Genomic DNA, 12,390 nt, shown 5'->3' on the forward strand with positions numbered 1-12,390 from the left:
ACACCAAGTTGGATTTCGTGTTATAACTCCGTGGCTTTAAGTCTGATTCTTCTACACCATTGAAGAGCCTTTCTAAGATGATTACTCCATCTGTACAGCGATTTTCAAAGCATTACCCCTAGCGGTTTATCTGGTAGGCGTGACAAGTAGTCATTTTTTATTAGCTAATCTCGATTGCGTAATTGTTTCATACTGTTGGTTTTTTCGTTGTATCTTCCTGGTTTTTAGCTCAATTTCTTTCAAACCACAAAAGGTTTGAGGTTCAATAGTTAATCTATTCACCCACCGATTTTCAGCTTCTTCCCATACGCGGTTTACCCTGTAGGCGTGACAACATATTGGTGTTATTTGTCGTGAATAATCGCTCATAACTCTTTGCCTGTTTATGGTATCCACGCAAAAACAGCCAAGCTGTGAAAAAATGGTGTGGCCTTAAACAGCCTGGGTGAAAAAAGTTGTGAAATCAAAGGTGGCGGCCAAGAAATGGCTGCAATGATGTTAATGCTAATAAATTTTAACAATGCACACAGCCATTATTAAAATTTTTAGCATTAACGTCATTGCAGCCATTTCTTGGCCGCCACCTTTGATTTCACAACTTTTTTCACCCAGGCGTTTTAAGGCCACACCATTTTTTCACAGCTTGGCTGTTTTTGTGTGGATTTCACTCCTTTTTGTACTTTACAAGGCCCCAAAACCAGCCTATGGCTGACTTTGAGGTTTGTCTTTACTCACATTTCTTCTTTTCTATGTAGATACAATGATGATTATTGAAGACAGACTTATAAATGTATTTCATTGCATGATTTAATTCAATATTTGATAATATTATTGTAATACTCTAATAGAGTGCACATTTTTTTTGAGGACTTCTAATAGAACATACATAGAATGTTCTAGAACAGTCTAGAACTTCTATTGGTAGATCTATGAAATTACAAACGTTTGACTATAAGCAGATTTCAACTAGAAATTTCATTTATAAAGCAGAAATTAAGTAAGGTGATCAGTCAAGGTAGCAGTGGTTCAGTGGTTAAGGATGGAGGTGTTAGGTATGGAAGTCCCTGGTTTGAACTCTGGTAAGTTGTTTTTTTCGACATTTTTTGCACACCTTTTTACCCCGTGGTGACTGCTCTATTAGAGTATCTCGATCCAGCGATTTTACACTTGCTTAGTTTTTGCTTTATAACTTTGTCGCTGTAACTCTATTGCTATTCAAACTATCAAAAGGCACTGCTACGATGATCAGCCTATCTACACACCAATTTTCAAGTTATTTCTATGCTTGGTTTACCCTGTAGCCGTGACAGAAGTTTGATCTGTTTTTACGTGAATAAACGTCCATAACTCCTTGAATACTACTCAGACTTACAACAAACTTGGTACGTGAATCCACCATTACACATTCTTAATTTGTGCCAAAGATTGAGGCAATCGAGTTACACGTTTGCATTTTATAGCAATTTTTGCAAAGTGTGCGAAAAGAAATCGAAGCCCCCGTAGCCCCCCGTACGGCATAAGAAGAAAAAAACGAAGAAATTAAAACGAAATTTTGGACGCCCATATCTCGCAAATGGCTGTTGCGAATTTAATTTAATTTGCTGTGTGGCGTACCCTACCTGGGGGACAGCTATAATGCAAAAATAGTGTGCTTTGGAGAAGAGGCCATGGAGCTATGCATGCGTGAAAAAGCTGTTTTTTTTCTTCCTGTAAATATACTCATGGTGAGGTCGCCGGCTTTCTTGGCCGCACGACACACTACCGTGTGTCTTGATTCCAGCCAAAGTTGGTACCGAGATGCGCCTTTATACCCCCCTTCTGTGTGCCAAATTTCAAGGCAATCGGATATTGCGTTTGCGTTTTATAGCAGTTTTTGTAAGTGTGCGAAAAGAGGAAGAAAAATAAGAAAAAACCCGAAGAAATTAAGCCAATTTTTGAAGTTGCATATCTCGGGAACGCCTGAAGCGATTTCGCTCAAATTTGGAATGTGGAGTGCTGATGTTGGAGGGCGTGTCCACAGCAAAAATTGTCTTGTTTCATCAAGGCAGAACAGAGCTACGGAGGTGTGAAAATTGCGTTTTCTTTCTTCCTGTCAATATACTCACGGGTGTTGCGTGCCAGCTTCTTGGGCCGCACGACACACTACCGTGTGTCTTGATATCAATAGGAAAAATTGTTAGGAGTCTACTGGAAGTATGACAAATCTTATTGTACATCATAGCCATGCTGTAATATTATAGTTTTAGTTTACAGAGAATGCTTTCTGTATGACTAACAAAAACCAAATGAATATTGTTAACCAGTCTGGAATGCTTTACATTGTATCCTAGCCCAGGACAATCCTTTTTAACCCTCCTCAATTTATCATGCTGAGTTAAGCCCAATTTGGCATAGCTGGATCATCAAGTCACATAACAGTTTTTTTTAGCTGTACCCAAGTTAGATGAGTAGTGCATGTGAATGGGATATATGTAGTGTGTAAAAAGCTACTTGCATAATATTTGCTCTATTTTATTTTCAGTTCTGCTGAAGCACAGGCACCCCTTTGTTTGATGGTTGGCATTATACAATGTGCTAAATGGGAGGGAAACTGGGCAATGTGCTGTTAGGTGCAACCAGCTCCTCCTTAGAAGTTCCTGACTATATATGCTTTACATACAGCACATCCAAATCTAACTATGTCACAAATGGCATTTACTCAGCCATGCCATTTTGAATACTTAAAACCTTATTGAGTTTTAAAATGGTGCATATAATGGCAGACTAAAGCACTATAAGTTGATAGGTAAGGGTTTGCTAAAACTTCACTGAAAATATATATTAATGCATATAGTACTAGATGTATACAGTACTACTCAAATGTAATGTTGTCTTGCGATAGTGTGAGTGATTAAAAGACTTGCTAATTAAAGGGTGTGGCACCCATTTCGCTTGAAAGTATCTATCCCATTTGTTTGGGATGAATACTCGCAAGAAAATGGATGCTACACCCTTCAATTAGTGAGTTTTTAATTGCTCTCACTTTCACGAGACAACTTTACATTTGAGCTTACCATAAATGAAAGCTAGAATTGAGAATTTGAATAAGAACTGCAAATAATCTGATGTTTCTATTAATTAAAACCCACAATTAAAGTTTTATCTGAAAGAATAAGAATGAGAATTCTTCATACGTACTTACTTGTAGAAATACAATAGTAATGTGAGTGTAAACAATAGTGAAGTACAATGTTCAGTGTTTTTGCTGTAAACCTGGTTTGTGATACACTTCTGACTTCATGTGACCTGCGAGTGTAAACAAAAGTGAATTACAGGTTTCATCCCTGCAAACAAGTTGATACATGGTGTGTCATGTCAGAGATAATAAAAATACGTGGTAGTTTTGCCTCTCTGTTATCCCTGGTTGTGTCCTGTAGTACTTCCAGCAGCATGTGTACCTAATTATGGACATTGGACACCTACCGAGTAGATTCAACCATCTTTTTTTACAAATGAACCTTCGAATTTCAGTACATTTGTTTGTGCACTAGTATTTATACATATGCACTCCCAGTGTTTACGTGATGATTTGTATACATCAATGCTTTGTCTTTTTATAGTCTCTATTAGTTGCTGCAGTGGAGGATAATCTCATACAGATGGCAGAAATATTGTTATCAAGAGGAGCTGATGTGAATATTGCAGATAATGTAAGCCCAATATTATTATTATGTCATATCAAGACACACAGTTAAATGTTGTGTATCCCAAGAAGCTGTAGCATGCCACACTTAACAGGAAGAACAATACAATGGTTTCTGCATATACATAGCTCTGTGTTACCTCTATGATATGAGATAATCTATGTTGTGAAAATGCATGCTACTTTCATCAGTCCACATGCCAATTTGAGCATAATGGCTCAAGGAATTCCCAACATATGAGCCTTCACAATTTGGCTTAATTTCTTCAGTTTTTTCCTTCAGATGTTTCATTTTCATCTTTTTTATTGCACATGCACTTACAAAAAACAATTAAAAATTACAATGTGAATAGTCTATTCATCAAATTAAAAGCAAGTGCTATGCAGTTATAATGCAAAAGCCTAATAGTTGTAATAATGTTGTGATCTATGTACTCTAATAGAACAGTCACTCTGAATAGAACAGCCATCCTAATAGAACGTTCATTCAACTAATACACATATAGTACATAATAAGAGTAGAGATGGGTGATATACCAGTTTTGTTTTATTAATCCATACCCAGTGTTCTAAAGGGTGACTTGTAAATCATAGCAGGGAGAAGTGTTTGTAGCTGAGTTCTCTATAGAGTGACTTTCCATATAGCTGAAGTGTCTATACAGGGTAACTTGTTTGTAACTGAGTTACTATGCTAACCTCTTAGGATGGATTGTTTGTGGCTGAACTCTCTACTAGTTGTTACATACGTAACTTCATTCTTTACAGGGTGACCTTTTACATAGCTGAATGCTCTTTTCTACCCAGTGGGCAACTCCACCATAAAATTTATTCTATTTGGTTATGAGCTGCATTTGCATGAAAATTGCATTTTTTCCCTCTATCAACATACCCACTGTGTGGCATACCAGCTTTCTTGGGCCGCATGACACACTATTGTGTGGCTTGATATCAACTAGTCAGATAATCAGCGAAGTCTCTTATTGGTGCATTATTACCAAGAGTTTATAATGGTGTAGGGAGAGTGTCAAACTATACTATACCCTGTGAAAATTGAACCTGTAAAGTCCTATGGCATTGTTCAAATGATTTAGTGATTTGTGTTGATTGGTGACTAATTATGAGTACAGTGGGTGCATGCATATATGTCGAGAGACTGAAGCTACAGAGTGAAAGAACAGTGTATTTGAGAAAAGTATGGCACAACGCATTGAGGAACTCAGTACAAAGAGAAAGACACAGCCAACTAACCTGGAAAGCCATAGATGTAAACTTCGCATGTGACATCTTAATTCAAGATTTCGTCATGGTCATCATTCCATACCTTGACAGTTCTGATAGTGAAAGTGACATGTCTAGATGGAGTTTTAATCATAGAGATTCAATGCGGACCACTCAACCAAACTAAGAAGGTGTTAAATCTGGGCAATCAACACGGTCAGATTTACGAGAGGACACAAAGATATGCGGGCTACTTTATGGACTCATTTTTCATTGGGTATAGCAAAGTTTGATACTCTCCCTAACACATTTTACCTGTAGCTTTTGAAAACAGATTAAGCACATTTGCTTCCACCTTACACATCTATAAAGCATTATAAGCACATATTAAACCAATTATTGTGTTCCTGTGGCCTGTCAAATCCTTGGGGAAGAGGATCACTGGAATAATTTTAGTGCTATAAATATACAGCTGCAGGTGTTTACTTACAGTTACCACAGTGTTTGATGTAGATATCATTACAGTTAACACAGTGTTTGATGTAGCTATCATTACAGTTAACACAGTGTTTGATGTAGCTATCATAGCAAGAAACCGTATTGCTTTACTGAGACTAGTGATGCCATGATAATTACAATACATGATATACAATGACATAAATTGTGGTAATACGATACAATAGCACAATGCTTATAATCATGATGCTATGGAATTTAATTAACAATTATCATTGGTACATGTAGTCAAAAACTGTACAAAAAATGTTTATTGCTATTTAGCATGCTGTAAAAGAAATCAAGTTTGTTTTTGGTTTTGTTATATGCTAATTAATCACATATGGACAAAATACATAATTTAATATTGTCTCTAGCTTTTGTTTTGTAGCTATTTGAAAATATTTATTAATAATGCAATGATAAGCATAAAAGTATTTTGTGATTATTGTGATATTTCAAAAATTCTATATTGTGGCATCACTATCGTACACTACAATAGTTACTGTATAGTAGGGACCACAAAGGAGTAGGCATGGCCCATGGAATAATATCACCAAAAAATCAACCTCAATTTTCCCTGACGACGATGAGGCAGTATTGGTTAGGTAAAACTAAGCCCAAACAAGCTTTCAGATCAACCCAAAACACTTTCAACAAGTTGCTATGGAATTTTAAAAATAATTTATTTAATGGAATTTTCTACCGATTGACTGACTGACTGGCTGACTGCTTGATGTCTTCAGACAAGCATAACTCAATAACGGCTAAGGCTACGGGCTTGATTTTTTCACTGTTCGATGTTGCTTTGGCCCGACAGGTACCTTTGACATACTGCAGTATGTACAATGCATTCTTCATGGACTTACCAGTGTCATCCTTTGTGACCCATTCATCTTTGCTGACAGCGAGAAGTGTTGATTTGGTGGTAGCATGTGATGGCTTTCCTTCAAAACAAAAATCGTCTGTATTTTTTGCAGTGGTTATTTTGATTGCAGAGGTGCGTTTTGAACAGTTCTTGATTCGTACTGCTCTGTAATGGGTTGAATATAGCTGACAAAGAAGCATAATGGATACTTCACTTTTCAGACAATAATTGATATAGCTGGGGTGCAGCGCCATTTCAGATGCGATATGCATGAGTTCATCAGTCTTTTTATGTACAAAAAAAAGTTAACAAACAAGTACACAGAAAAATTTGGAATTTTCGACTAGAGTAGGGACCATAGCACATCGGTAAAAAGTGCTGAAACAAGTTGGAGTATTGCATGATATTAAATTGCAGTAAAACAATAAGAAGTGTTATATCCCTACTGTGCATTTCCATTATGGCATCTTGAGCACAGTAGGAATATAACACTTCTTATTGTTTTGCTGCGATTTAACATCATGCACTACTACAACTTGTTTCAGTACTTTTTATCGATGTGCTATGGTCCCTACTCTAGTTGAAAATTCGAATTTTTTCTGTGTACTTGTATAACTGAGATAAAGTCTTAATTACATGGCATGTTCCTGTAATTACATGGCATGCCCCTGATTTGGGAGATGTGAAGTTCAAATTTATCAATCTTCACAGTACAATACATGTCAACAGTTTTCTGATGCCTTAGTGCATACACCCTGTGTTACATGTAAGGTTGTGTAGTGTTGAATTGCTGTAAATCTCTTACGTTATTATCACTACAGGTAGGCGAAACTCCTTTAATGAAAGCAAGTGAAAAAGGCTATACACAATTAGTGGAAAAACTGTTGTCAAGAGGTGCCAATGTGAACTATAAAGACATTGTGAGTTATTGCAAAAACACTGTGTATCATAGTATTACATATGTGACCTTAATTGGAAAAGCCAACAGTTGGCACATAATTAATTAGGATAATACTGGCAAAAGACAACTACACTATCTGCCTATTGATTCCCCATAGCTTCCAACTCTATAGGCCTTCTTTCTGGAGCTGTAGTTCATAAGAGTGTAAAGGCCCACACAGTGCTATGCAAAAGTGAAATCTGTAACTTTTGTGCTATTACAGTGCATTTGATGCTACCAGATGCATGGATTAAGCCTACAGCTTTTTGATTTTTGCCCTAGTCAAGTTTGACTATCTGGTGCCCAACTCACCAATCCAACCCCTATCCATGATATAACAACATGTGTGAAAAAAATCATGGAAATTGTAGAAGTTGCTCCTTATACTCTAGGAGCTCTGGAGAGGAGTACAGGGCTTTGTCTTCAGTAATGATTTCATTTGTGTAGTTGTCATGGTTGATACATGATTACATTTTAAAATGTGAAATATTGTTTATTATAATTTTATGAATGTACATTGGTGCATATGTTTTAAGTCATACACACTCACACACACACACACACACACACACACACACACACACACACACACACACACACACACACACACACACACACACACACACACACACACACACACACACTTGTGTATACATGCACATATGCATGCATGAATGCATGCACACACACAAGCTGGTACTTAAGCATGTATTAATATGATTATTACTACATCTACATTAATACAGTAAGCTACAATGAACAGTTTACATACTCATAGGCGGCAGAAGAGGGGGTGCTGGGGGTGCTCCAGCGCCCCCAACTATTTTACTGGGGGTGCTGAGCACCCCCAACTTAAAGCTGTATTGCACAATAGTCATAACGTGAACTTCCAGAAACTTGTCAATCACGATCGAAATACTCTAATAGAGCAGTCATCCCAATAGAGCAGTCACCCTAATACAACAGTCAAGCATGTATTTAAAAGTACTAGTATTTGATTAACAGCTAAAACCACCAAAAATGCCTCCAAATTCAATCTCCTGACACCTAATTTTTAAACATTTCCTGGGGGGCATGCCCCAGACCCCCTACAATTAGCATGGGATACTATATGCATATAGACAGTGTAGTACTATCTAGCCACGTGTGTTTCAGACCTATCTGTATGAGTGTTGCTACTAATACAATCCACAAGGATATCCATAGTAAATATTGTATTCATTTAATTAAATAGTCTTTCTCACATACATATGCAATGTTAATGATCAAAAATTATAGCTATGTCTATTGATATCATTTCTGTAGAAACGTGAAACCCCTTTACTAAAAGCTGCAAAGGAAGGTTATACACAGATAATAGAACTGTTAGTGTCAAATGGAGCCAATTTAAATAGTTCAAATAAGGTACTAAGTATTTGTGCACAATCTACATTCTTTGCTATGTTACAACCAGGCACTCACCATAGCTTGTCATGTGTAAGTAGTTAATGTATTTAACAAGTATATCTTAAATCTAATTCAGTGGTGTTAATGTTTAGGCAGCCACAAAATATTCTTTGTTGTTGCTTAGCCATATAGTGTTGTGCCATGCCCACCAGCTCAATGTTGAATAGTACCCATCCGCAGGCTTTAAAATGTGGCTAATCCATGTAGAGATAGCCTTGTACCAGCCTACAAAGCTATAACTCAACTAATGTTATATAATGTTTTAATAGTTTACGGCATGCGTGACCTATGAGGAAAAGAAGTACCAGCAGTTGTTGCTCCACAATGGTGTCTTCAGCATTACAAGCATTACAACTAAAATTAATAATGTCTGATTTATTGTTAAGAGGCTGTTTCCAGCTCAGTCGATGGGTCCAGTCTGTGAGTCCACTGAGTCCATTAAGTACATTATTATGTTGTAAAATTCACCCCATTTTGAGAAGGGAATATGGAGATACGTATTATATATTTAAGTTTTTGTTCTTCATGTTAATAGATGTAGCTATTAGTATAGCAAGCCAGCTATTTTGTTCACACAACACACTACTGTGCATCTTGATTTTTGCCTACTGAAGGTCTATTCCAAATGCTTAACAAATCTTCCCATGGCTTTCTTTGTTGATAAATTCATGAATATATGAAACCAAATATATCTCACGAATTGCTGCGAGGAGTGCCTACATTTAAATACCTTGCTTTAGTAATAATTGTGCTTGTTTGAGTCGTGTGCTTTTTACTTACTTGTCCATACAACTCAGTGTCATGAGTCTGATGCTATCATCTCTGTATAGACTAGTGAAACTCCATTACTGAAAGCTTTGAAATTTAGTCAGACAGAGACAGCTGAACTGTTAATATCAAGAGGAGCTAATATAAAAATTACAGACAAGGTGAGCTACTGTGCACATGTAGTGTATTGTATGCTTACACTGTTGCATTGTACATGATAACTGAAAATAATATGAAAGTACAGAAATCTACACAATGCTATTGTAGTTATTGTATGGTATATGGTACTCTACCTCAAGTTGTTACTCAAGTTATTGTATCCAAGTTATTATATCAATTGCAAGTAGCTAGTGGATGCATATAGGAGTTCCATTCTAAGATCACTTATGAGTCACAATATAACATTACCAAGCAGTACAGTAGGGTTTCCCCAAAAGTGATGGTTGCTGCGAAAATACCATGTCTAAAAACCATCATAGAAATATCTTGCACAATGAAAATCACCTTCATAGAAGTACATAGTGTTACTCCATAAACAAGAAAACACTTAGCACAAGGCTAGAGGCCAAATCAAGTGGTGCATGACCACTACATATTTTATGCCTCAACAACAGACTCTTGGGTGGGATGTGCCTTTTTTGATTCGGACAAATATTTGCCTGCCATTCCTTTTATCTGGTTGTATTGTTATCAAGAATTCATAATATTTGTATGGTGTGTGGCCCCCATACAAATATTATGAACTCTTGTTGTTATTCATGCCAAGAACCATACCAAGGAATTAATTTTCTGTATTGACACTTTCCTTGAAGGAGCATAAAATAGACATCTCAAAAGGTAAAATTATCTGTAGGTGTAGATCCCTTAAAACCAGTATCCCTCCACCTCTGGCTAAGAAAATCTGTGATATACCAAAACTTCAGTGCCATTTATAGCTCATTGAACTATGTATAAGTACGTAGCTATACATTTACCATTTACAGTAGTCACATGGCTTTTAGCTAGAAGGTATTTGACATGACTGCATGCAGTGCAGTAGTAAACAAACCAAAAAAGCACAAAATTTGTCATTTTCGATTGGAGTTAGGTGGAGCTCCTGGCGAGCTGCTGGAGTACTACATCATAATGAAATCACAGAAACACCATCTGCTACTACTACCAAATGTTCTAGATCATCATTTATCATCATTCTAAACAAAATTAGGTAACCAGTGTGGCATCAGAAGTATGGGAAAGGAGTTTGGTACTACTGAGAGAATACCGTATGAAACTTTTGATGCTCTTCACCCTGATGGTGGGAAGTCTCAAATCCTTTCCAGACTAACAGCATAGATAGACTATGCATCTAACCTTATCATATTTTTGTGAAGAAGACTTAAGCTTTCCTTGTCTTGGCTGGTAGGGCAGCTTGAATTCAAAATTTTGTGTTTCATTTTCTGATTTTTAAAAGAAAGCAACCCTGTGCTGGGAACCAAGTGAATAATTTGCTTATTACTGTGCGTACTTTTTAATTACAATAGCTCTAGATAATATCTAGCTAAGTAGCAAGTTTTATTCGCTCCTTTGTGTGGAGCACAAAATTTAAAAAATAAATTTTGCATCTCGTGAGATATTAAAATCAATATTTCTGTGAAAACAACAACCAAAAAATCAACTTTACAAATTGATCCCCCCTACCATTGTTGGATGATCATGGTAGTATCCCATTGCTAGATCCACCATGAAACCAGAGGCACAATGGATTGTGGGCCACCCTAACAGTAAGGTAGCATAGCCTAAGCTAAGCTTAGAAATGATTGCAATGGGCCACACCCCTTGAAACGATCAGAATATGCCACCATACCTCTTATCATTAGTACTGAGACCACCACATTCCCCAATAATCTAACTCTGTAGAAAACAAGGTATTGGGTGCCCCTACTGTGTAGTACTGTAGTGAGAATGAGATGCTTTAACACAGCAGTCACAACCACATGTGCATTTTATACTGTAGCTTAAAATGTTAATAAACTAGTGTAATAAAAATTATTAATCTAGTATATAGGGTTCCAGCAATAAAAAAAGTACTGTAATTTGCTTTTTTTTTCATTGTAAAATGATTTTCATATGCAAAACTTGTACGAAAATTTCTTGCATGAAATTTTTACTAAAGATCGAACTACTCTAATAGTGCAGTCATTCATGTAAATCATACGAAAATTTTTTACATGAAAACTTTTATCACGAACATTTTTGCACAAAAATAAAATGAATTGCAATAGTGAAACAAGAGGTGATGTCAGAAAATCCCTACTTGGAATTGTTGCAATATGGGGGAAATCTCTATTTTGGCATTGAATAATGGTGAAAACATGTCCACATTGCTACAATTATTTTTTCCATTGTTTGCAAATGCAAAAGATTTGAATACACCGCATTAAAATGTGCCACTTGCAACTTTAGCGTGTCTGTATAAGGCTAATTGTTACAGTAATAAAACTGTTATTTTATTAAAATGAAGTGGGGTTTCATGATAAAAAAGTAGTGAAGCAAGAGATGATGATGGTACAATGAAATATCAAATGCATATAGTTGTAAAAGAATCAAACAACAGTTGGAAGAATGCAAAATATTTGAAACGGAATTTCTACTGGGCTGGATAAAATTAATACTTTTACAACTGGGAAGTTCTATTAGAGTAGTCTATAATACAACTAATACCTTTGATTTAACAGCTTTGTAAGTACTACATGTATATATAATGGCAGGAGCTTATAAGCTCCTGAGCTCCTGATAATGGTCATGTCACACGCATGCATTTGCAATTGGATTGTTTAGATCTAGATATCAATTATAATATGTTATTACTGTAGCTAGGCAGAACTCCATTACTAAAAGCAGCACAGAAGGGGTACACATGGATAGTTGAACTTTTATTATCCAGAGGAGCCAATTTACATGGTGCTGACAGCGTGAGTTATTTCATAATGTTAT

At 36.3% G+C, this 12,390-nt stretch overlaps 1 protein-coding gene across 1 annotated transcript in view; it reads left to right on the plus strand.

Annotated features, from left to right (window-relative positions):
• The window catches only part of LOC136263580 (uncharacterized), a 31,463-nt gene that overhangs the window by 2,302 nt on the left and 16,771 nt on the right, over positions 1 to 12,390 (plus strand). Inside the window, exons 3-7 of the mRNA XM_066058201.1 lie at positions 3,600 to 3,689; positions 7,085 to 7,183; positions 8,509 to 8,607; positions 9,480 to 9,578; positions 12,270 to 12,368. Of these exons, the coding sequence (XP_065914273.1) occupies positions 3,639 to 3,689; positions 7,085 to 7,183; positions 8,509 to 8,607; positions 9,480 to 9,578; positions 12,270 to 12,368 (447 nt within the window). The 5' untranslated portion in view covers positions 3,600 to 3,638. The remainder of the gene's footprint in view (positions 1 to 3,599; positions 3,690 to 7,084; positions 7,184 to 8,508; positions 8,608 to 9,479; positions 9,579 to 12,269; positions 12,369 to 12,390) is intronic.

This window comes from Dysidea avara, chromosome 8 (assembly GCF_963678975.1).
Source record: "Dysidea avara chromosome 8, odDysAvar1.4, whole genome shotgun sequence".
Classification (NCBI taxonomy): Eukaryota; Metazoa; Porifera; class Demospongiae; order Dictyoceratida; family Dysideidae; genus Dysidea; species Dysidea avara.